The following is a 26,518-nucleotide window of genomic DNA, read 5'->3' on the forward strand; positions in this document are numbered from 1 at the left end:
TCCCTACCATGACCAGCCACCTCCCCACAGGCCCAAAGTGTGGGGCCAGTGCCCCCAGACTGAGACCATGAGCCAAAATAAGCCTTTCTCCTTCCAGGTTGATTACCTCAGGTATTTTGTCACAGTGGCAGAAGGCTGATAAACACACCACAGATGATCGAGCCCCTCGTATAAAATGGTACCTTGTTTGCCCACCCTGTGTCCTTTTGATTATCTCTGGATTACTTATTATAATGCGATGTGAGTGCTGTGTGCGCAGTTGTTATACTCTGCGGCCCAGGGAATGTTGACTAAAGAAAGCCCATTCTAGGTTTCAGTTTCCCGAGAGCATGAAGAAATGTATGTCTCGTGATGTAAGGGTAAATTTGTAGGTAATTACCCATTCAATAAGTGCATTATGTACCTGCCTGTGTAAGATACCGTGCTGGGATACAGTGGTGAACCTGGCAATGTTAGGGAAATAGTATCTCTTCAGCATTTGTTTAAGTGTCTTTAGAGTCCGCACCTGTTGAATACAGACATGGGTTTCCCAAATATCTTCGATCCTCCTGTGGTTGGATGCATGGATGCAGATTTTCTCCATTTTTAAAGACGTATGTTTTTTCATTTGTACATGTGAATCGTAGCGTGGGTCCTCTACGCTTGATAGTGAGACGGCGGTGCCTCCTGTGACGTGGTTTCAGTCTCAGGCACTGCGCACTGGGTATTATGAGGTCGAGGTTCGGTCTCCACTCGGGAGGCACTGCGCACTGGGTATTATGAGGTCGAGGTTCGGTCTCCACTCGGGAGGCACTGCGCACTGGGTATTATGAGGTCGAGGTTCGGTCTCCACTCGGGAGGCACTGCGCACTGGGTATTATGAGGTCGAGGTTCGGTCTCCACTCGGGAGGCACTGCGCATTGGGTATTATGAGGTCGAGGTTCGTGACTCCACTTGGCTGCTTTCTGGATGATGTTACGTTTCTCCTCTGTGACTTACAAGCTTGGGGAAGATGAAATGATACTGCTTAGCCCAGGGACCTGAGTTACAGCACAGGCTCAGTATATGTTAACTCAAATTCTTTTCATTGAATTATTTCATCAAAAGTTTGGGGACTTGCCCTTGAAGGCATTAGGAGTGTCAGGTGGCGGGCGCTGGGTGGGACTCTGCCGGGGACTCTGGAAGTCGGGATGGTTGCTTACCTCAGCGTAAATCCCTGTTCCCAGGCGAGGAAACGGAAGTCCTCAGGGTTTGTGATCTACCCTCGTCACTTTTGATTGGTGGGACGGCTCAACATTGAGAGAGAGTCTAAGAATCGAGAAGTAAATACACGTGATCTTAATGGATGCCTCGGGACCACTGCTGCTTCTCTGCAGGTTCACAGGGAACACAGCCACTCTGGGCCCCGGGATGAGCACTTCTTTGTAATTGTCAGGTTAGATTGACTGCATCTCCCCTGGGAAACGAGGCAGGAGCCTAGAGCAGAAGGAAGTGCCACGTTGTCCCGTCTGGCCACACTGAAGGGGAGAGTGCCCAGCCATGCTTGTGGCAGACGTGGGGGAAGGGCACAGCCTCTCCTTTGAGGTCTCTTGCCCCAGGGACAAACGAGCTAAGCAGTGCTGAGTTACTTGGTGTGTGTGTATGAGGGACAGAAAGAGCCGGTAGGCCCGCCACTTTGCTTTCTGTGGCCGGGTTCATAACCCAAGCCACTGTGCTCTCTGCTTGGGCCTCTCTGCACTTGAGCACGTCTGGGTTAGCACTGCCCCAAACTGAGACCCCCCCAGCCATCGGTGTGGGCTTCTCCCCCAACCCAGATGACAGTGATCTGTACTGACTCACCTCGAGGTAGAGGCTGGGATGAAAGTTTTTGTGGTGCCATCTCATGCAGAGACTCCTATACAATCGAGAGTCCCATCCGAAGGATCAGGCCATGAGGTCACTTTGCCTGTGAGTTGGGTCACAGCACATTTGACTCCTTGTAGACAATCCCCAGCAGTCATTGGCCATGATTTATTCTTGCCAGTAGACTGGGTTTTCAAATGACAGCAAGCTATCAGAGTGAGCAGCCCAGGTTTCAACACAGTGCTGGAAAAGACCATCGCGAGGTTCATCTGGGGAGGAGGCCTGAGAGGGGAAGTGACTGGCGCGGAGAGAGCCCTACCGAGGCCCGGAGGCGCTGCTTGGCCCTTGTCTCTGCGTCTTTCTGCTGTAGTTCCTGGTGACACATTTCATTCCTGGGGGTTGACAGGAAGGGCTTTGCCCCTGTGCAGCCCCAGCTATTCTCCGTGAGACTCAGGAGACCACCGTGATAATCAGGAGCTGAGCGAGGCACGGTGAAGGCCAGCGTGGAGTGGGCTTGGTCGTCACGAGAGCTCTCCACGCAGAGGTTAGAAACACCTCCAGAGACAACCAGCTCTCCAAGGAGCTCAGGCTCCCTGGGCCTGTGGCCTTGCTTGCTGGTGTCTGTCCTCCTGAAGCTCCTGGGGTGGCTTATTCCTGGGCCCTTTGCATGACCGTCCTAGAGGTGTCCCTCCAGTGCCTTGTCACATGTTCATCTTTATTTTACAGACACATGCAGCATCTGAACATGGGAGATACTTTTTAAAATATGATATTTTAGGGAATGTTTGAAAACTGGCATGTCTTCAGAGACGTGGAGTCACGAAACACCTGGTTGCTGTGCCTTGTGTGCTCCCGGGTGTATTTTATGTCCCACGCAAAGGTGTTTCCTCGTTTGGAATTGGATAAAAGACAGGTCTGAGATGGTGGGGAAAGGTAGATCGTATTTCTTGTCTGATCTGGGGTATTTTACATTCCTGCAGTGTCTCACTGGGTGCCCACGTTGATTGTTTGTCTATTAAAACAGCTGGGGGTGCCACATGGGGAGAAGGCCACGTCAGACATCTGAGCTTCACTTAAAAGCACGGGCTGCAAAGAAATGTGAATTCATCAGCTTAATTGGAAGAGTATTTATAGACATTGAATGATCCCGTAAAGGTAAAAGCCTGGCTTTTCATCTTCACAGACCGGCTGTCGTAAAAGCAGTTCTGAAAAGACCTTGCCTGCGAAGTGGACTTTGCATCTGATTTGGGGGCTCCTGGAGGTCCTTGGCGCATATTTACTAAGTACTTTTTTTAATTCTTGAATTATGCAAAAAACATGTAAAGAAAAGTTAATTATAACTGGCTTTCTCATTTTTATGTAGTGCCATAATTTGATTTCAATAACTACATAAAGATACTTACAAGACTTCACTTTTCAACACTTTTGCATCTGACCTGTTCCTACCCACCCTCTCCTCCCGTGACTTTAAACAGGTCACCATTTCGTTAAGTTCTCACAGATTTCTTCCACTGTTCATGCAAATTCAAAAAATTAATATTTCTTATTTCCTTCTTATTTAGAGAAGATGACAGCTAGGTGTTATTCTGTACTTTGTTTTTACCCAAACATACAGTTTTTTTCATGTTTGTAAAGACTGTACAGAATTTTGCTTTTATGGATGTCCTGGAGTTATTGAACCAGGCCCTCCAAACAGCTTTGATTCTGTCTTCTGCTGTTACAGAGTTGCATGAGTCACTTAATGTGAACATCACTTCGTGTGTGTCGACGTACCTTTAAGGTGGTTCCTACGAGGGGGCCTGGGGTTTGCGCTGGCGGCGTGTGCACAGGTACCTATGGCAGTATCCCTTGCCCTTCCTGTGGATTCTTTCATTGTGCACTCCTCGGAGAGCTTCACTAACATGGGTTAGCACTTGTTTTGGGGTTTTGCCAATCGCATATGCAAAATACATTACATCAATATGTTTTAGATTTGCATACCTTAAAACATGCAAGAGGTTGGCCATATTTTCACTTAAAGTCCATTTGTCTTTCTCCTCTCTCTTTCCCACACTGTATATTTCTGTACACTGTACTTCTGTACTTAACTCTTCTGTTGGTTTGCTGGTCTTTTTGTTGATTTGTCAAGGTTCTTTACACAATTGGGAGACCCGCTCTGAGCCTAATATCTAAGTGTTTTTCCAGTTTATCCTTTTGTTTAGTCTGAGTTTTTTGTTTGTTTCTGAAGAAGTTAATTTTTATTTAGCATATTTCTTCCATTCTTTCTTTCTTTTGGCTTCTGGGTCGTAGAAGGCACCCTCCACTGTCCCCCTGCACACATACACAGAAGAATAGATTCATTTGCATGCGGAAATTTATGATTGTTATTTTTACTTCTAAATATTTGTTCCGTTTAAGTTTATCCTGATATTGTGGGTTCAGCTTTCTTTCCAGATGGCAACCCAGTTGCCCTAACTGGTTAGTCAAAAAGCCCACTTCTACCCCCCTTAAACACCACCATTATGAACACTTCGTAAGTGAAAAATAGCCACTGTTCCCTTGTAAAACAAGAAGTTATGGATTTTTGGAAAGAACGCTGAGGTCCTTCTCTAACTTAAGACCGCTCTTCCACTTTCTCCTCGGAGGGTAGCCTGTGTTCCTGAAGTTAACTGGACCCACCTGTGGGTTCCTCCCTAGGGAGATGATGGAACTTTTGCCTCTTGGCTAAATCCCAGGATTTACCTTAAGACAGTATCTCACTGCACTCGGGTAACTGCAGCTGGACAGGACCATCTCCTATTGTCAGGACCTTGCCTTCTGTGAGCTCCTCAGATCGGGGTTCTGTGCGACCCCCACACCAGCAGCGTCAGCGTCACCTGGGAGCTAATCCAAGATGCAGACTCTCCTCCCTGACCTCCAGAATCAGAGACCTTGTGCAGGGGACCCAGCCATCAGAGTCGATCTCCAGACGGTTCTGAGCGTGCTCCACCTTGAGACCCATGACCTGGGAAGCGACATTTAGCTTTATAATAGCAAACTGCAGCCCTGCAGCACTGCCTTCTGAGCGGATAGGAGCTGTCCTTATTCTGTTGACATGTAAAAATATAATGATTACCAGGGAATGACGATGTCTGTTTTCGACACTGGCATTCTTAGAGTGGGAAATGTCTCCGAGTTTTTTCCCCAAAAGTCACTAGTGCTTGGGACCAGTACACATTGTATCCAAAATTCTGCCGACTGGGTCAGTGTTTTCCTGTCATATAATTAAAAACCAGCAAAACTGGTTTCTATAATATGCTAGGAAGTTTTGTAGCATTGAAGACTTGTCTTACCCACAAAAGCATCATTGTTCCTCCCCATCCCTTTCCCCTCTGCCATTAAAAAAATCTGATATCAGAACAAAATCCATATTAACCTCTGGTGACGGTTATTCCCACCAGAATGGAATTTACATTTGATGCAAAAAGGCAGAGAACCCAAGCATAGAAGTCACCTCTGACACTAACCACCAGCCATGGTTCAGGACATTAAAACCCCTGATGGCTTTGAAACTTAAGGACCCAGGGACCAGTATTTTTTAAAAATTCTTCTCATTGATTTCAATAACTTTTTTTTTTTTTTTTTTGACTAGAGAGTGGAGACAGGATAAGAAACTTGGCCAACTTACAGATCCCTCCCTGGACCTCAGTTTCTTCATTTGTACAAAGTGAAAAGAGGACCAGAAAATTCCCTGGAATGCTTTCCAGGGCTTGAATGCCAAATTTTGAGAACCAGGACTTGTGCGTTTGTTTTAAAATAGCCTGGTTATAACAGGGACCAAAAGTACCACATGCAAAGCGGTGGTCCTGAATGCCCGCACACTCCGAGCAGGAAGCGCGTGGTTTAAATAGCGACTTGCCTGAAGCTCAGACCTGCCCCCTCCCGGTGCCTCTCCTCTTTTGGAGAACCCACGTCGTAGGACTCCATGTACATCCTCTGTGTTTCCTTGTCATGGTCTTGCTGACTCGTTTTGTTGGCTGCAAGCAAAGCGATAAAATGCCAGCGGCCATCTGTGCCAGGGAGGTCAGGACTGGACTTTCCAACTTGGCTCCGTTCTGATGCAGTTAGCGGATTGAGTCGGACCCTCTTTGGAGACTGTGACACAGGAGCCTCTGCCGCCCGGGAGCTCCTGGGAAAGTGGTGGCCCTCCGCACAAGGCCACAATTTCATCCACTGGCCCGCTGCGGTCCTCGCTGCGGTCCTCGCTGCGGTCCTCGCTGCGGTGAGTGCGGTGGTGTTGGCTGAGAGGGAAGGTGAGGATTAGGTGAGAACTTTCTGAACATCCTGTTTCTCTGCAGACAGACACTGCTCATCATAAAGGGAACATTCTTTCACACTGGCCCTGGGGCAAGGGTGTCCCCATCTGCCTTGACAAGGGTGCCATTTGGCCAGAACTGTGTAGGAATAGGGTGGGGAAATTCTCTCATCCCTTTTGCAACTTCAAGTGCTTCTAGAACAAAACCCTTGGGAACCCAGGGAAAGGGCTGCTCGGAGGTGATGCTGTGGCTGCCCCTGAAGTTCACAGAGCTAGGGGAGAGCTGTGTGCTTGGCTGCAGAATGAGCCAAAGTCAGGAGACTCTGGGTAGTCTTCGGTTTTCTGAGAATTCTGTGATGGTCTTGAAGTCCATTTTCCTCACCGTAGGTTCTAAACATAATCTGGTCAAAGTTTCTGGCCAGACTGGTGTTTTAGCTCAGTGGTAGAGCACTTGCCTAGCACGTGTGAGGACATCCCCAGCACTGCTCAGAAAAAAAGAAAAGTTTCTGGTGAATTTAGTGCTTGCCAAGTTCTGGTCAGTCTTGCTGAGATGGGAAGCATAAAGGAAAAAAGAGGAAAGCTCATTAACTTCATTAGCACACGCGACTTCAGACAGTGCGACAGGCTTTCAAGCCCTGGAACGCGTCCCAGGGAATTTTCTGGTCCTCCCTTTACTTTGTACAGATGAAGAAACTGAGGCCCAGGGAGGGATCTGTGAGTTGGCCAAGTTTCTTTCCATCCCTCCAGTCTTCGTGTAAAGACAATGATGTTTCATTTTTGCAGACTGACAAAAAGATTCTACACACTAACACCATGGAAATGACACTCCTGTGATGTGTCTGCCCTTGGTCCATTCACCTGTGTAGACCACTCTGAGGACCTGGGCAAGGCACTGCCTGGACTGGAATGTGGTTCAGGTACCCTCTCTTGCTCCTCGCTTTCCGTGAGATGACATGACTGCCTGCATGCTCACGCGCACCAATTCTCGTGAGCAACACCACGTGCAAGTGCAAACAGAAGTAGATTTAAAATAAAAAAATTCTCAGTCTACTGGTTGAAAAAGAAAGGCTAACGTCATTACAAGATCATTAATCATGTCTAATAAAAGTCTTGGCCTTTTTTGAATTAGGTGGTTGTGATGTATAAATAATGTTCTTCGATCTGCGAGTTTTGTGGAGATCATGATGTTTCACTTACCACAAAGATAAGTATTTGTCACTTTAAAAATAGCCTGATAGTTATTTTACTTTCTGATGACTCACTGCAGAAGTTAGGCTGGTAGTGAGCATCTCCAGATGAATTGCCAGGTAAGGGCCCGTGCAGAGCCCTTCGGGGTCAGTCATCAGCGAAGTGCGTTCCAGGCTAATGAGGTCTCTTGGCCACAGGTGAGCTCCTCCCACTACCAACCAGGGGAAGAAGCTGTAGGAGGATCTGCCAGAGGCCGCTTCAGAAATGCTGGGAGTGTTTCTCCTCTGCACCTGCCTTGCCTACATCTGGAAACAAGCCGAGGGAGAGACGTTCTGCCACCTGCCAGGTTCATCTAGCGTACTTCCTGAGGGCCGCAGCTCTCTGAGCAGCGTCTAAGGCCTCGAACTGTTGTGAGATCTATAGGATGGAGGTGGTGAAGACATTACCAGGGTGCTGTCTGCATGCATGCCAGTAATCCTAGGTATTTGGGAGGCCGAAGCAGGAGGATGGCAAGTTTGAGGCCAGCCTCAGCAATTTAGCGAGATCCTGCCTCAAAATAAAATTTTAAAAAACACCAGGGGTGGGGGCAGAAGGAGAATAAAAGAGGAGAGCGAGAGAGAGAGAGAGAGAGAGAGAGAGACTCTTATAAAAAGGAGTCAGACACTCAGAGTGGCCACCCAGCTTCACCTGCCACTGTTGCCCACTGTTCTTGTTCCATGTGAGATCTAAGTTCCTGTTCAAATGCATTGGTACCTACAATTAGAGAGATGCGAGTAGAGCAAACATTCGAGACAGACCTTCTAGCTTGCTATTGATTTTATCGTTAGAAAAATGATAAAAATCATTATCTGGCCTTTTCCTACCCAAAAATTTTTTCCCAAAACTTCACTTGAAAACACTTTTTCCCCATACCTGTTCATTGATGTCAGTATTACCAGAGCCAGGGATCAACAGTCTTCCTGTGCATATTTTCCATAACATTTTTTTCTTAGTATGTTTTCACGCTCTTTTTACGCGAGTTTGAAAAATGAGCGTGACTTCATGTGTGTTCATTAGCGAACACTGCCAGAGGCCTTCCTCTGATTTTTCTTCTGAACCTCAAAGGTAGCAGCTCGTTATTAAGTACCAAAAAGGCTAACAAAGACCTTGTGCCGATCCCTTCGTGGGTGAGAGGCTGCTGAGCCATAATCTCTATCAAAATGTTTGCCCGCATCAGTGTGGAGTTCAGGTCCCAGGCCGCAGCGTTCCTGGGGAGCCATTAAGTCACAGAGTGTGAGCGGAGGGTTTGACTCCCATCTAGGAAGAAGATGCACTTGCCGTGTCACTCAGGTGGTCTTCCAGCCCCCGCCAGCAGGAGTCTCCGCCTTCAGGGGAGCCCAGTGGAGCTCTCTGGAGGTCCCTCTGTGCTTTGGTGGCTGTTGTTTTTAGGAGAGCTGGGGGTGCACCCTGGAGCCTTCCTTCCAGGGTCCCCTCTGTCCTCTGGAAGCCAGGAGACCAGTCAGCAGCAGAGCGGTGCCAGGGTCCTCCTCTGGAAGTTGGTGGGGTGATGGGGGCCTTCCCCTCCGCCCGCTCCAGTGTCAGGACGGTTGTCCAGCCCGCGGTCGTGTGCTCTCTAGGGTCACAGGCAGGCAGGGACTCAGGGTAGGACGGACGCAGAGGGATCATCTGCAGAGTATCGGTCCAGAACCCCGATGAACCCCAATGCCCGCCGTGCACATTGAGCACCGCTCAGCGCTCGAGAGAGCGCGTCGGAGCTCTCGGGTTACCAGCGTGTTACGTCACTGCTCATCAAAGTCAGTGCATCCAGAGCTGACATCTTGACGGCATTGATTTTTTAAATACAAAGAAATGTTCATCTTCACAAATGAAAGATTTTTTCCCTTACCTAGTGGAATCAATATGAAAGTACACAGTGAGTGTCAGGAACAGTTTAGTTTCCTTTCTGAAACTCAGGGTCACCAGCTATGTGCGGGTGCCGGCCAAGTCTGGAGGAGTATCCGCTGGTCCCACTGGAGGCAGCTGTAGCCCCACTCCTGGCTCCTCTTTTCCCTAGAGGCCGTCCAGCGGCCCCACCTGCCCTCCCTGTCCCTCACCTACACTTCTTGTTCTTCTAATGTTTCCTACCCTGTCTGGTCCCCAGGCTGCTTCTTTCAATGTGTATTTCCTCTGCATAATTTTTTCCTTTTATTTTGGACCAGAATTGAACCCAGGGGCACCTGACCACCGAGCCACATCCCCAGCCCTTTTTTCTATTTTATTTAGAGATAGGGTCTCACTGAGTTGCTTAGAGCCTCACCGTTGCTGAGGCTGGCTTTCAACTGGCAATCCTCCTGCCTCAGCCTCCAGAGCTGCTGGGATCACAAGCATATGCCACCGCACCCAGTTCACCAGTTCTCTGAGTGAATCACAGAGATCATATGTTCTCACACACCTTCTGCTAACTTCTTCGCCCTTCTCCTGGTGGCTTCCTGCTTGGCCCTGTTCTGTGTGCATCAACCGTGGTTGTTTCTGGGTCTTCTTGTTATTTGCAGGCTGGGAATGGAACCCAGGGCCTCACACGAGCTTGGCGAGGCCTCTGCACTGAGGTGCAGCCCCAGCCCCGCTGCCTTTGTGTCTGTGTGTGAAACTGCAGTATTCATAGTTAAGACACCTTTTTTCTCTTTTTTTCCTTGCTAGGTAAAGCAGAGGTCTACTTCAGCCAAGGAACACTAGAGCTACATGATGTTCTGTGATGTGGAATGGTCCATGTGACCATTCCCTTGCTGCAAACAAGTCATTTAGGTGGTTTTTAACTTCTGCCTCCAGTACGATGCTTCACGTGCCTCTGCCTGCGCGTTTCTTAGAACCAACTTCTGTTTCTCCCCTCCTCCTTGGGCTGTTGTGGACATGCATCTTTCTTAAACATATGTTGTGATCTCCACAGTGCAACATAACCGTGTGTATATATATATCTTTAGATATCTCAAGGAGATTGAAATACCAGGGGCAGAAAACTTACGTTCGTACCCATGCGGTTACCATTTCTGATGCTCTGAGTTCTTCTTGTGGGCCTGTATTTTCATCTGGCATCTCTGCCTTCTAGTCCAGGACTCCCGTTAATGTTTCTTCTAGTGCAGACCTGCTGCTGAAGAATTTTTTCAATTTTTGTATCTCTGTGAATGTCTCATTTTGACTTCAGGTTTTGAAAGATATTTTTGCAAGGCATGGAATACCAGTTGAGCGGTGCTTTTCAGTACTTGTAAAGGTGTTGTTCTACTGTCTTCCTGATAGCATTGTTACAGATTAGAATCAGCTGTCATTTTTGTTTCCTTGTGTGCAAAAGTTTTGTCTTTTTCATGGTTTTGAGCAAAGAGCTGATATAGCTTTCTTTGTTTTGTTTTGGATTCACGGAGCTTCTTGGACCTGCAGATTTATATTATCCATGTCTTTACTTAATTTTCGAAATGTGGGATACTGACATTTTTTTCTATGTCCTTATGTACTAAGTTGAACATTGTTGTTTTGGGAAAGGTTTCAGTTGATTGATTTTTCTCCTGAATACGGGTCATATTTATTTGTATGACCATATTGAAAGCCTGTGAGTTGGTGGATACAGCCTTGTCTTTCTGTAAATATTCTTTTCTCCCCCACCTTTTTTTATTGGTGCGTTATAGTTGCATGTACTGATGGCGTACGTACACAGTGTTAATAATTCGATTTGGCAGTATCCCCACCAGCACTTCCTTCCTCCTTCTCTGTCTCCCACCCCTTGGACCCTTCCTCTCTTTCGCTCCCTTTGATATTTACAGGGTCCACCCTCACCTTTCTTTCCTTTTTCCTCTCCAGCTTCCACATATGAGAGAAAACATATGACCCCTGACCTTCTGAGTTTGACTTATTTTGCTGAAGGACTCATTTTCCTGCAAATGCCATAATTTCATTTTTCTTTATGGCTAAATAAAACTCCATTGTGTCTCTATGCCACATTTTTTCTATCCATTCATCCATCGGTGGCCACCTAGGTTGGTTCTATAGTTCGACTATTGTGAATTGTGCTGCTATAACCATGGGTATTCATGTATCGCTGTAGTGAGATGACGTTAATTCTTCAGAATAAATGCCAAGGAGCAATATAACTGGTCATATGGTGTTGCCATGCCTCATCTTTGGAGGAAACTCCATACTGATTTCCATAGTGGTTGTACTAATTTACAATCCCGCCAACAGTGTAAAAATGTTCTTTTTTTCCACACCCTCTCCAGCATTTATTGTTTGTATTCTTGATCACCACCATTCTGACTGGTATGAGATTAAATCTCAGTGTAGTTTTGATTTGCATTTCCCTAATTGATAATGATGTTGAACTTTTTTTTTTTCATGTTATTTATTGGCCATTTTTATTTCTTTTGAGAAGTGTCTTGGATTCATTTGTTCTTTTATTAATTGGATTATTTGATTTGTGTGTGTGTGTGTGTGTGTGTAGGTTTTTTTTTAGCTCTCTAGATATTCTAGATAGCAAACTTCCATCAGAAGTGTAGCTAGCAGCTGGGCGCAGTGGCACAGGCCTGTAATCCCAGCGGCTCAGGAGGCTGAGGCAGGAGGATCACAATTTCAAAACCAGCCTCTGCAAAAGTGAGGCACTAAGCAACTCAGACCCTGTCTCTAAATAAAAAAAGAAGTGTAGCTAGCAAAGATTTTCTCCCATTCTGTAGGTCCTTTATTTCACATTTCCAATTTTTTCCTTTGCTATGCAGAAGCTTTTTAATTTAATGCTATTCCATTTATTAATTCAAGACATTATTTCCTGAACTTTAGGAGTCCTATTGAGAAAGTCATTGTTTGTGCCTATATGCTGGAGTGTTGACCCTACATTTTCTTCTAGGTCTAATTCCAAGGTCTTTGGTCCACTTTGAGTTGATTTTTTTAAAATTTATTTTTATTTATTTATTTATTTTGTGCAGGTGAGACATGAGGCCTAGGGTCTGGTTTTATTCTACTTATGGATAACTAGTAGCCCCAGCACATTTGTTAAAAAGATTTTCTTTTCTCCAATGTATGTTTTTGGCACCTTTGTCAAGGATCAGATGATTGTAGATGTGTGGGTTTGTCTCCGTGTCTTCCATTCTGCACCACTGGTTTTATGTCTGTTTTTTATGCAGTTTTTGTTACTATAGCTCTGTAGTATATTTTGGAGTCGGGTATCATGACTTGCTTTTTCAGCTTAAAATTCCTTTGGCTATTCTGGCTCTTTTATTCTTCCAAATGAATTTTAGGACTGGTTTTTCTAATTCTGTGAAGAATGTCATTGATATTTTGATGGGAATTGCATTGAATCTGTATATTGTTTTTGGTAGTGTGGCTAATTTAACAATATTAGCTCTGTCTATCCATGAACAAGAAGGTCTTTCCATCTTCTGAGGCCTTCATCAATTTCTTTCTTCAGTGTTCTACAGTTTTCATTGTAGAGGTCTTTTACCTTCTTGGTTAGATTTATTCCTAGGTTTTCTTTTTTGTATTTTGAGTATTTGTGAATGGAATTGCTTTTCTTTCTCAGCAGATTCCTTGTTGGTAGGTAGGAAAGCTGTTGATTTATTTGTATGTTGATTTTTGTAACCTGCTATTTCACCAAACTTGTTTATTAGCTCTAGCAGTCTTCTGGTGAGTTTTGGACCTTCTAGATATAGGACCATATCATCTACAAATGGTTTGTAGATGGTGATGATTTGACTTCTTTTCCTTATCCCTTTTATTTCTTTCTCTTGCCTAATTGCTCTAGCTGTAATTTCTAGCACTGTATTCAGTAGGAATGGTAAGAGTAAACATCCTTGTCTTGTCACCTGTTTTAAAGAAAATGCTTTCCGTTTTCCCAGCAAACATTCCTGAGTTCCGTTCTGGGCTGCAGTTGGGAGCAGCTTGCTCTCTGGGTCCTGCTCTGTTGGGTGGGACTGGACCCCTGTTTGTGCTAGGGCTCTCTCGCCTCCCTGCTGAGCCGCGCCCATCCCGAGTACTTTGGCCTGTATCTCGCGGTTCTCTTCTGGTCTGGGCACAGTTCTGGCCCTGCTGGAGTTCTGAGCTCCCAGCCTCAAGCAGCCTCCTGTGGCTGCACTGTGTGCCCAGTGCTCTGCGGGACCCTCAGGGGGACCTCGCAGCTCTCCGAGGTCCCCTCTTCCTGCTAGTCCTCCAGGGGGTCTAGCCACGTTGGCCTGCCCCGACTCTGATCTCACTCCTCAGCTCAAGTGCTTTCCCAGCTCCTCCAGAGTTGCTCTCGCTGTGCTGCAGCCTGGAAACTCCGCCTCCCATCCCGGGATTGAGTTTGCCACAAGCGAAGGCTGATTGAGCGGGAAACAAGCGCCTTCAGGCCCCAGGTCATTCGTGTGAGTATTGTACACCCCGGAGGATCCTAACTTCCTATCTTTTGTTTCTCCTAAACCAGCATTTGACTTCCTACAGGGGAAAAATTCTCCCATCAGTTCTGGGGTCATAAGTCTTCCAAAGGTGTTGTTACTTCTTGGAGGGGATAGTTTGTGACACTGTGTCTGCCTTCTGAGCCAGACTGATGATCAACACATGTTCTTTGCTGAGGTTAGTCCTGTTGATAAGCCCCCGAGCAAGCCCCTGCTGCAGCGGGTGCTGTGAGCGGCTCTGGGCGAGCTTCAGGTCATCCTGCTGGGTCAGGAACCCCTCGCCGGAGGAGCCAGGCATGGTGGGGCTCCCCTGTGATCTCAGCGACTCCACAGGCTGAGGCAGGAGCATTACGAGTTTGAAGACAGCCTGGATAACTTTGTGAGACCCTGTCTCAAAATAAAAAGTGGAATGTAGCTCACTGGTAAAGTCCCCTGAGATCAGTCCTCAGCATAAGAAAGGAGGGAGGCAGGAGAAACTCAATGGAAAAGAGTTTGCTGAGGGAAGATGTTTTGGCGCTAGAAATGAGGCAATTTAATAGCTCCTCTCCACGATAGAGCTGTCAAGCCGTAGTAAGACCATTCACAGCTCTTCATCGGACCTGTGAACTACCATTTCAGCTGTGAATGGGCGAGGACCCAGGAGCAGTCCCTTCCTTGTTCTCTGCGTGGGATCAGGTCCAGCTATTCAGATGGATTGTTCAATATTGCTTTTATTTTTAGTCCTCAAAGGACTAAGCATGGCAGAGCCTTGTAATTCCAACACCTGCAACAGCGATTGGCTTTCTTGCTTCATAGAATTTTAGGGTTTGGTATGCACAGTTCGGTGTGCTCTAGAAACAAGACCACTCATCAGAGGGTTTGTCCCAAGGGTCCACAGACTGGCCCGCAGGCCACATGTCCCGCCGCCCGTTTAAGGGTTTGGGGACATGACCAGCCTACTAGTTCACGCCCGTGTCCCTTCTTGCTACAGCAGAGCAGTCTCCGGGGCCACGGCTCTGGAGATGAAGCAAGATAAAAAGACCGAAAAGTAGGGCCACGGTCAAGCGCAGACGGCCCAAATAGCGCGCGGGCGGGAGCACGGGCTGCTGGCCGCTCCCTTTCCAGCGGATGTCCAGACGCCTGAAGGACTCCTCACATTCCGTTTTATGGGCAATATCTACATGTTAAAGGTCGGCAGCAATTTCAAGAGACAGCACCTTACAAAACGGGTAGTGTGAGTACATTTTAAACCCTCTTAAGTCACAGTTTAAGCGCACGGTTCCCTGCAGTTTCTGTAAAGGCATATGAAATTTAGACCTCCGACAAATAATGAAGCTCCAGCGTCCGATGGGGTTCTGGTTCCCGGGCTGCTCTGATGTAGAAACTGCGCCCCACGGAAACCGGCCCCCACGGAAACCGACCCCCACGGAAACCAACCCTCACGGAAACCGCCCCCCACGGAAACCAACCCTCACGGAAACCGCCCCCCATGGAAACCGCGCCTCGCGGTGCGAACTCGGCCATCACGCGGTTGTCTTGGGTGGAGCTGTCTCTCATTGGCCTCTTTCTCCGAGGGGCGTTAGGCCCGCTTAATGAGGCCCTTCTCAGGCGGCTGGCCGTTCGCCCCTGCTCCCGTGTCCACGTGGACTTGGCCTGTTGAGTGTTAGAGGCCGCTGCTCCTGGAGGTCGGCGTTCAGTCGTGCGGCGACGGGGACCATGTGAGCACCTGGCAGTGACTTCCCGCGGCCTCGCTCGTCAGCGTGAAGGGCCTGGCGAGGCCGCGTGCGTGGCGGGCAGTGGCGGGACGGCTGGCGGGTAGGTCGCGTGCGGCCGTCTCGCTGCAGGAGGCCCCGCGCGAACGGTAAGAAGCCTCTATTTCTCTGGTAATTGGAGACAAGAGTGGGCCCGGCGACGAGGTCATCTGCGGATTTCTGGAACGTGGAAAGTCGGCGCCGGAGCCCCAGGTAGGACACCGGGAGCTGTGGCCGGAGCGTCCGTCTGCCCGGAGAGCCAGGGAAGCTCCAGTAGGCAGAGCCCGGGCCCAGGGTCCTCCCAGAGGATGCGTCGGCGTCCAGGAGCCCACACGATCCCCGAGAGACCGCACGGAAGGGGTGGCCGGGCTCCGCCACCCCACAAGTGTCACGGGTCCACCAGCCTCGCCCTCCTTCACGCGGCTCCTAGTGGCCGTCGCACTGCTTCGTCTTTGAACGCGAGCGGACAGGAAGCCGACTCGACAGTCCGAGAGCAAGCCACGGCGTCGTGTTTCAAGATGGGGAAAGATGGGGACCCTGCCAGCCAGGCGCCTCATGTTCCGTGAGCGTTCCCTTCCTGTTTCATGAATCCTGTTTCTTCCACTCCTTAAAAACGGCGGGGGGATGACTGGAGAAAAAGCAGCTTAAAAGGAATAAAACACTTGAGTTTTCAACTGCTTGAAAAAACTGAATCAGTGTGATCAGAAAGAAGATCCCTTTATTCGTGAAACAAGAACAGGATGCTACAGAAGTAGCTTAATCAGAGAGCCAAGCAGATGCCCTTGGGGACTACAACTCTAACTGCTGCAAATTAAAAAGTGGAAGATAAATTTGATGTAAGACAAACAAACTAGAACAAAAAGACCAGGAGATAGAAAGTAGGCCTTTCGGAGACCAAAGAAGACTAGGAATTCCTGTCAGATTAGACACAATAATAGAGAATGATAAATATTTCTCATAACTGAAGGCCAAGAGGACCCATGTGGTGTTCACACCGTGGAAAACGATGCACATCTTGAATACCTGTTATAGTAAATGTTAGGCCTAGAAACTTCCAGAGGCGTTTAAAATCAGGACTGGGGATGCAGCTCAGTGGTAGAGCACTTGCCTAGAATGCATAAGACCCTGGGTTTGTTGCCAAAAAAGAAAAAAAGCAAAGAATGTCCCTCTGGCTTCCAGAGAATGTGAATGTGATGGGTTTCTCATCATCACCAAATATGAAAACCAGCTGAGCAAATGCCCTCTCATCTGAGACCCCTGACCTGCAGCTTCGAACTCCTAGTCAAACGTCTAGTGTGAGAGTAAAACAGGCTTATAAGGACTGAAGTTTTATCTTCCGTAGTACTGTTCTGACGTGTCCCGGGATGGCAGTTGATTAACAGTGGGATCAGGAAGCTGACTCTTGCAAGCATCAGGAACCAACTCCTGCCATTAAAGCAGAAAAGGAATTTACTGAAAGTATAGCAGGTAACTCCCAGGATCGGCAGGGAGCCATGCCCGGAGAACAGGCAGGGATCAGGAACCTCGGCAGCAGAAGCCCACCCGAGATGTCAGACCGGCCTCCTCAGGCTGGGGTCCAGCTTGCATAGCCACCCCCAGAGCTGCTGCACCATGCCACGGGGCTACCCCGTGTCCTGCACCACCGTGCTTTGCAGGGGCAACTGCAGGTCTAGGTTCAGGCTGGGTGTGCGGGGCCCCACCTGGGTAGCAGGCCTGGCTTGGTTCAGGAAGCTGGACAAGAGCACCAGGTGTCCCGCCCTGCAGTGGGTGGGCTTGGCCCCAAACAGGCCGATGAAGTGGAGGTTTTTTAAACAGGAGAAAAGGCCCAGATACTGGTCAGCCAATACCGTGACAAACACCCACCTTGGGCTTCACCACTGTGCTGCCAAGGGAGATGGCAGAATGGCAGGCAGCAGGCCAGGAGCAGCCGCAGTGGGGACCTTGTGGAATTTCTGAAAAGGAGGTGGTTTGGAGGCCAGTGAAGGCCTGCGGAGCCATCGAGCAGGAAGGAACTGGAGGCCAGGGAGAAGCAGAAAGGCAGTGCGACCCGCTGTGCAGTGCCACTGCTGTGCAGCGCTGGCTTCCTGTTTGTCCAGAGGCTATGGTGTGGCTAAGGAGAAAGGGAGAAAGGGGCTCTGCAGGTAAAACCCCCGCAGCCAAATCAAGAGACAGCCGTGTAAGCATGTTACTGAGGGACCCCGAGGGGGCCACCAGGAGAAATGGCAACATCGGCTCCCCTGGGAGCGTGGCCACTGTACGTCCTCTGAGATGGCAGAGCCTTAAGAAAACCATGTGTCAGCATGGCATAGTGGTGCCCACCTACAATCCCAGCAACTCGGGAGGCTGAGGCAGGAGGGTCGCAAGTTGGAGGCCAGCCTCAGCACCTTAAGACCATTAGAAACCTCTCTCTCTCTCTCTGTGTCTCTGTCTTTCTCCCTCCCTTTCCCTCTCTCCCCTCCCCAAATTAGTCCACGTGTGGAATTTATAGTGACATTAAAATGCTCTGGTTTAAAACTCAAGAGAAGAAAAGTGCCCTCGCTTGGGGTCCTTCCCAGTGACCCGAAGAGAAAAGGTGGGCAGGGCTGGTTGGGCTGGCTGCTGCCTCCCTAGATCACAGCATGCTCTTTCCCGAGTGGCGTGGTAGGGACAGGCTCCTCACCCAGGAGCTTACGGGACGCCGCCCTCCCTAAGATTCTGAATCCAGTCTCTCAGAAGGCATAGAGTAGACTTGAGACTCACCTCGGGAACCCATCTCAGTGAGTTGTGAGTGTGGGGTGGAAGGGGCCGCAAGCTGGCCCACCTGCATCCTCCTGTACGCAGGTCCCCTCCTGCTCGTGAGACCAGCACGCCAGGGCCCTCCCAGGTCTCTGTGCCCCCTCCCTCCTGCAGGACACAGCCCGCTGTGATCAGAGGCCCTGCTCCGCCTCGCTGCCTCCTGTGCCCTCTTGGACAGCAGGGGCCACTGTGTCACCTTTGTTTATGATCACGTGCCCATCCAGGGCCTGGCACGCAGCAGCTCTTAAAAACCATTTGAATGAGACAGAAATGGCAGGTGGAGTTGACACAAGGCCACATCTGGAAACTAGGTGTTCTTAAGATCTCATGCCCGTGCCCAGGGCATGAAGCCCAGTAGGGTTCTGCTGTGGTCCACCTTTGGATTCTTTCTCTAGTGTCCACACCGTCCTCGCCCTTCCTTCTCATTTTCTTTTCCTTCTTCCTCTGTTCAGAGTTCTCCATCTCATCTTTGACTCTGAAGCAGATTGTATCACCTATCTAGTTCCACCCGACCCAGTTCTCCTGGTCCCTGGGGAAAGGGAATTTATTTTAGCATTTGGTTTGTTAGCACACGGTAGGCCATGCCTTGTTCTTGATCTAGTGTTTTTCCTGTGGCTCAGCTGTGTGGTGGGTAAGAATGACTTCAGTCCCACCGTGATGCTGGGGTGCCTTTCTGCTGGCAGGTCCCTCTGTTTTGAACCCATTCACACCAAGTGGTACATCAACCTTTCGGCAGTCTGAAAAATAAGCCAGCAGACTTCTTTTGTTTAACCCCAAATGGAAGTGGTTTTTGCTTTTCTTGTTATGCAAGTAACCCACGCTTACTTTAAAATGATTTTGAAGTATGAAAAGCTAAGAAGAAAGTAAAATCACCATAAGCCTACCACTCAAAGATTAATGCTTTAAAACTATTTGGGGTGGTATATATCTTCAGATACTTGGTTTCTATGCATGTAATTTCCCCCACAAAAATAGTTTTACTATTCATACCTGCTTTTTAAAAAAATTGCGTATATGTAGATATACGTCATTAATAATTACATAACATTCCGTTATATAAATGTACAATAACTTACAGAATTTTTCTTCTGAGACTGAGCATTTAACTTGGACATGTGGGAAAATACAAATATTCAAGTAACTGCTGTTTTTAATAGACTAACTCTAGAAACAATGTCAATGTTCAGGATATACGCTGGAATTGTTAATTTGAATGATATAGATTTAATGTGTCTGTTGACATGGCACATTTTAAAATGCAATAAAATATTATCAAATTGAAGTCATCATCCATATTTAATTTGACTTCCCAGAGATAACCACCATTAATGTTTGGTGTGGATCCTTCCAGAATTCTTTCCTCTCTGGATATATGGAAAATTAATTACGAGGTTTACAATTTTTACCCCTAGAGAATCATTTTTTATGTCTCTTTCTCCACCTTTAATTCAGCCACTTTTGTCTTGTCTCAGCCTCCCAGGTTGCTGGGCAGGAAGCGGTTTTAAGTGTCGACCTGAGCAATCATACTTACCAGCTCTGGGTCTTGGTAGATTGTTTCAGGTGCTGTAAATGTCAGTTTTCTCCTGAATAGGAAGTAACAATGACGACAACTACCTTATGAAGTTGTTGTAAGAATGGGAAGATCCAATGGAAAGCAACTAACGGTGCGCAGTAAGCGCTCAGGTGTTGTATGATAATTACCACGCACGGTCTGTATCTCCTGGGACTCTTGATCACAAGTGGTAGAGACCTCACTCGCTTGCCTTCTGCCCAGAAGGGAATTTGTGGGCTCACACAAGGCAAGTCTGGTATGTCCACCTTGGGCTGCTCGGAGCACCTCTTCTGAGGGCCTTGGGCCAGCCTCTCTCCAGCTCTTAACTAGACTTTTCTCCTGGTTGACTCGGTTGCCACGTAACTTCAAGCTTACAACCTACCAGCAGTTTCCAGCAAAAGGAACCCAGTGCTTTCCCAGTGGATCCCAACAAAAGTCCCGGGATTGACTGGGTGATCGTGTGTTGGTCACGGGCCCATCCTTAAACCAGACACTTGGGCCCTGCGATCGGGAGGCACTCATCCGTGCCTCAGGGTCACTGTACTCCCCTCTGTAGCCCTGATAGGAAGGGTCATCCGAAAATGTTGAGCCACCTCAGATCTTTTGCTTTTAGTCCGGAGATTCAGAAACCACCTGAACTCTGAACTGCACAGGAAAAACTAGGAGCAGCAAATACCAGGCCGGCCAAACTGGGCGCTGCCCTGAGCCCACGCCCGCCTGCCGAGGGCTTTCGTTCTCCGGCCACCCTGGGTTTTCAGAAGCCCTCGCAGCACAGCCTCAGGACAGGGGCTTGTCGTCCTACCCGGGCTGAGGTTCCAAAGTCAACACAGCCTTGTTTATAGTGAAAGTTGCCCTCGAACATACTGTAGGGAGGCGCTGTAGGGAGCGCTGCATGTCCAGCTGTACCGCACTTGGGACCACGCAGCTGGTGCTTCTGCTGAGCACCAGGTAGGTCAGACATCTGCTCACAGCCGTGGAATGCCTCTTGTAAGAATATTGAGGGACAAGATGAACTCAGTTCTCTACTGTGAGCAGTCGCCACAGAAGCCTGCAACCAATGTGAGGTGTGGGCTCCCTGCACAAGAAGGCCACAGCTCTGTAGTGGAGTCCTTCAGTTCACTCGGTCCTGACACTGTCCACCTGCAGGTACAGTCAGGTCCCGAAAGACTGACCCCTCTCCCAAGGCAACGCAGGCCACGGGTTGCTGGCCCAGGCCTCTGACAACTCCCATGGTCTAGCAAACGAGAACTCAGAAATTTGGTACTTATATTGTTTGTTTCGGTGTTTATTATAAAGGATATTAGGAAGGAAATAAATGAAGAGATGCACGGGGGGGGGAGAATGGGGAGGGATGTGGAGTTTCCTCCCTCTCCAGCTGGACCACCCTGCCTGTCTTCAGCCATCCAGAAACTCTACAAATTCAGTCTTTTCAAGTTTGTGGAGGCTTCATTTCTTAGGCATGATTGGTTAAGTTGTTGGCCACTGGTGATCAATTCGACCTTCAGCCCAACCCCCACCACCACCTCGAGTTTGGGGTTGGGACCAGAAGTCCCAACCTGCAGTCATGGTTTGGTCTTCCTGGTGACCAGCCATCTGTCAATTCATTACCACGTTATAAAGTCTCTTTGGAGAGTCCGAGGATTTTAGAAATTGTGTGCTAGAAAACTGGACAGAGAACAAATATATCTCACAATATCACAACTCTCCATTCAGTAAGATTCTCACATTATAAGCAAACAAAAATCAAGATCTCCATCTGCTGCTGCTCAGCCCGGAGCCAGGCAGTGTAGACAGAGCACCTGAACGATTTAAATCCCGCCTCTTGGATGCTGTTTTGCCAAATGTGTGCTCAGTTTGGCTACACACAGGTAATCCTGCTCCATCGTGTATCAGAATGCCCAAAGGGTGTCCAGTGGCTGCACACTGTTCAGACCTGGGACAGCCCCCAGGGAACACGCCGTCCTCTCGAGTCCAGGTCAGCCCTCCCGATTCACGAAGCAGCAGAGGAAAAATAAAGGAAAACCCACCAGAGAAGGGGTCACACTGTGCAGCCGACATGTCCGTGGTTCCTCACGTTGGCAAAAAGTGCCAGCCACTTGGCCCCTCGGCGGAGGTGGGTCTGGTTCATGGAGTTGCTGTGGCCGCCCCGTTCCACCCTCTGGGAAGGATTTCTAGGGACGCTGTTCTTCACAGCTCATGTATATCTGGTGTGGATTTATGGGCCTAGTGATTGATTCTCTGAGAGTCTGGGACATTAGAGGCCTTTGCTTTCCAGACTCAGTGATTCTCTGGCAATAAAAGTGCCTTTAAAATTGAGTAGATTGTCTAGTGTTTAGGTTTAGGTTTGGTCATCTCAGCCAGATGCTCAGTGACCACGTCACACATGGAGACTAGTCGTGGTCCTTGAAGTTCCTAGTCTCTAAGCAGTGGGCCTCTGGGAACGTCCCTGGCCTGTGGCGTTATGCTTCTGTAAGCCGCAAGGCAATTCGAGCTACTGGTGTGGGATGGAGGGGGGACCAAGGGTCCCAGGGCTGCTGGCAGGGGCCGCTCTTGACGGGTTGGTGGAGAATACAGCTCCAGGGGCTCTGGGCCCCACACACTTTCCAACTTCACCAGCCTTGTGTCCACTCTGGCCTGGGCAGAGCATGAGCTCTTGACCTCCTGGATGGCCTTCTTCAGCAAAGAGAAGGCCTCCCTCTCAAAGCTACTTACTTTTAGGTGTCACAGCTGCTGACCACAGGAAGGGACCACACCCTGAGGTGCTGACCAGGGCCCGCCTGCTCCCCTCGCGGCCCTGCCACCCCAGCTCAGTTGTCAGTTTGCAGCTGCACACTTCAGGTTCGCATCTCGAAACGCTTGATGCGAAAAGGAGATTCTTTGGTCATACGGCTGCCAGGTCTGGGGACGACCAGCAGTTGCCCCACACGTGACCCTGGCCTGAGCACTAAATCCCAGCCTGGAATGCCTTTCGGTCTCTGCACTGCCTTTCCTGCCGGCTCCCTTTCCATGTGGCTTCTGGCTCCTAGCTTATCAGTTCCACTGGAAAGGACACAACTCCTTGCCGGTGGTTCCAGGAAAATTCCTGGGATTGTCCCTTGTTCACCCAGCCTTGGCCATGTGCCTTGCAACCCATTCACCAGGGGAGGAACCGGATGGAGCCCAGTGATTAGCCAAGGCTGGGCCACCATGTGCTGGTACACCTGAGGGGCCAGCCCCAAACAAAGACAGTTTCCCAGGCCACCCCACACAACCCCCCACGATTCACGGCAGAGCTGGCAGGGCACAATGAGGAGAAGGCCGCTGCTTGGCTGGGTGCAGAACTCAGCAGCAGTGCTTGCCTCGTGCCTGAGGATTCAATCCCAGCACGGCCCCCTGCCCCCGAAAAGTGAGAAAGCAGATTACCAAATCGTCCATCCTGTGCCCTCCAGATCGCCTCATAGCACTATCCAGATCCAGTGAACAGAAAATATGTGCCACAAATGAAGGCCACAGAGTGACATGTAGGGAGCAGGTAAATGGCCACTGGTAGCACCGTGCTTGTGTGATACTGTTTTATAAAGCCACACGGTCATTTTAACATGGAGTCAGTGTCAGGTTATTGAGGTTGTACTTTCTTTTCTTCTTTTGCAAACTCTCTACCACTGAACCACATCCCCAGCTCCTGTGTCCCTTTTTGTACCACATCTTTGGAATCCAGTGTGTACCACACAAGTGGATTCAGATGAGCTGGTGACCAGGAACTGCTGTAGTGGACGGTACAGGGTTAGGTGGTCGTTTTTCATACAGGAGCTGGATGTCTCATCTCTTAATAAGTTATTACTTATTCCTCATATCATGTGGAGTGCATCTGAAGTTGTAGATCTCAGAAGTATCTTCCCCAGAATGAGCCTGAGGTCGCCATTCCCGCGCAGGGCTGGCTGGCGCCTGGTGTCTGAACGCGCATCTTTGCCTGTGCAGCGGGTACCCGACAATCACCTGGTGGTCATCAGTCTTCCGTCTTGTTGGACTCTACGCCCTCGGGAGGCAGGGACTCCTGTCTGTCTTACCTCTGTTCCTAAGCACAGTTCCCAGTACATAGAAGACACTACCCAGAGATTTTAAAAGTGAAATGGAATTAAATTTAAAACGTAGGGCTTCTCTTTTGCCAGGTTTGATGGTAAACTGGAGAAAGTGGCCTGGTTGGAAGCCCACAGCTGCATATTTGCAATATTTGTCTTTCTGATGACGGGCACTTGCAGGCTGTGGCTAGTTGTGTGGCCACTCAATCACTCTTTTGATGAATAAATGTAGAGAGAATGATTGAATGCCTCCAGAAACCAGGCTCTGTGCCAAGCACTGGGTACACAGAGATAATTGGGAAACAGTCTCTGCCTTAAAGAAAGTGAAACAGAGAAGGACAATCACTTCCACAGTAAAACCAGTAAGTGTTACGATACAAACAGGCAGTGTTGGGGAGCATGCCGAAGGGGGTCCCCTTCAGGCCAGGGTAGGAGACGCACAAGCGATGTGAACTTGTGTCCCGTGGTGCGTGTGGTGCCCTTGATATCCAGCCCCGTTCCTGGCCCGTGTGCTGGCTCAGTGGCTAAGTGAACAAAGGGGCACCTGGACTATTGCTGAGGGTCTCCAGGTTTGCCCTTTGAGAGCGCACACCATCGCGGGTGCAGAGCGCGCTCTGGGCCAACCTGGCCTCTGAGCCGGGCTCCTGGCTGGAGGGGCTGAGAGGCCGCAGGGTGAGGGCCGGCAGGAGCTGCAGCATGTGGCAGGGCAGAGCAGGAGCAGCCTCGTGCTGCAGGCACCTCCGGTGACGCGCGATCGCCTTCTCTCACTACAGGCAAAGCGAAGGCTGGAGCTGGGCGAGAGCGGCCATCAGTACCTCTCAGATGGTTTAAAAACCCCCAAGGGCAAAGGAAGAGCTGCGCTTCGAAGTCCAGACAGTCCAAAAAGTAAGGGTTCTTCCCCTCCTTCCTCTTCTCCTCACTGTGGGATCCCAACTGCAGAGCTTGTGGCTGGAAGGTGGCAAGGCCTGGAACACCCTGGCATGTCTGGTTCTTCCTCATCTCTGTCCACGCGGAACCCGTTGTCTGCAGACACCCCGTACACGGCAGTACCCAGTACTGACTCGGGCAGGGGGCTCCTCCAGCTGCAGGCACTTTGACTCTCCCCCCAGAAGATACGTGTTGCCCTATCTTCCTTCTATAATCGAGTTTTATTTTAACTTCCCTTAACGGGCGTTACTTCAGACACCAGACCAATGGGTGTCGATGGGCTGCGCCAGCCCGTAATGTCTGCGGCGACCTCCACCTAGCCTAGTGCATGGTAGCAGGAGAGTCAATTGCAACCAGTACGTTGCAGCCAGTTTCCATTTCTGTCAAACACTGTCATCATTTCTTTGGGGACAGAAAGAGACGAGTAGGTTAGAAATAGCCCCTTAGCTTACTTAAATCATTTCATGCGAGAGCTAGTTTACACTTGGTTCTTTAGCTGTAGTCTGTGCATTAGGCCGTCCACAGTGTGCACGCACTGCTAAATCAGAACCTCAGTTGGGCACCTATAGGATGACAAAGGCAAAATTCAGTAAGGAAATTTCATTTACAAGAGATGGAGAGAGTTGATGAAAGATTGTTCCAGGTGTTCTTTGTCAAAACCTAACATTTGAAAAATTGGTGGACAGTGCCACACACATGGGGCTGGCAGGGCCAGTTGACAGGAGTGTTTGAGACCCGTCCTGGAGAGAGGGCAGCCCGGACCCTCGGGTTCAGCCCCACAAGTGCAGTTCCCAGAGGCAACAGAGTTCTTTCATTCACTTAACAGATAGTTTTGAGCACCTACTATGTGTGAGATACTTCGTTAGATCCAGGGAGCAGGGTAAGCCAGAGTCGAAGCCCCTAAAAATTTCAAGGGAGAATGCTCTGATCGCATGCAGGAATCTATTACCCCTCCTCCTTCTAATAAAGCCATCGCATAGCTTTCTGTCACCCACCTGAGCGACAGCTTGGCTTCAGATGCTAACCCTCGGGCTGTTGCGGGACGAGGGCTTGCTGGACTGCAGAGAAACCCTTCATTTCTTTACCTCTCCCCCTATCCCCCACCCGTTCGGTTTTTGTTTTTCTTTAAGCTCCAAAATCTCCCTCAGAAAAAACGCGGTATGATACGTCCCTGGGTCTGCTCACCAAGAAGTTCATTCAGCTGCTGAGCCAGTCACCGGACGGGGTCCTGGACCTGAACAAGGCAGCGGAGGTGCTGAAGGTGCAGAAGAGGAGGATCTACGACATCACCAACGTGCTGGAGGGCATCCACCTCATCAAGAAGAAGTCCAAGAACAACGTGCAGTGGATGTGAGTAGCCCAGCCCGCTCCGCCTCCTGCCCTCCTCTCTTCCCTCCTCAGCTTCTTAGGCAGAAGTTCAAAGTCGTTTTGCACAGAGTCCTAGTGTAGATTATGTCAGGGATGAAGGGATTAGGGATTTCTATTTGATTTGCATCAAGCGAGAGGACCCTGAGGTTCAGTAGGTCCTGCAGTTGTTAACCGGAACACGCTGGGTCTGCCTGCTCGCGTGTAATTGAAGAGAGCTCACACGTGTCGGGCTTGTCTCTAAGAGGATTTTGAATCTATGGCTTGTGGTCATCTGGATGCACAACCACATCATTGCGTAGCATCTGTGCCCCTGGTTCTAGTGGGCCGACTGGCATTCTGTGTCAATTAAGCAAGACACGCCTGCTTCTGTAAAGAGGGGTGGTGGCTCTCGTCACCCGTATGCCCACATGTCTGATGAAACCAATGATAACGTCATTTGTGAA

At 49.2% G+C, this 26,518-nt stretch overlaps 1 protein-coding gene across 1 annotated transcript in view; it reads left to right on the forward strand.

Moving 5' to 3' along the window:
- E2F3 (E2F transcription factor 3) overlaps nucleotides 1-26,518 on the forward strand; it is a 66,365-nt gene that overhangs the window by 32,518 nt on the left and 7,329 nt on the right. Inside the window, 2 exon segments of the mRNA XM_079147925.1 lie at nucleotides 24,554-24,665; nucleotides 25,838-26,057. Of these exon segments, the coding sequence (XP_079004051.1) occupies nucleotides 24,554-24,665; nucleotides 25,838-26,057 (332 nt within the window).

The sequence above is a fragment of the Sciurus vulgaris genome (genome assembly GCF_902686455.1).
Source record: "Sciurus vulgaris genome assembly, chromosome: 7".
NCBI classification, from domain to species: domain Eukaryota; kingdom Metazoa; phylum Chordata; class Mammalia; order Rodentia; family Sciuridae; genus Sciurus; species Sciurus vulgaris.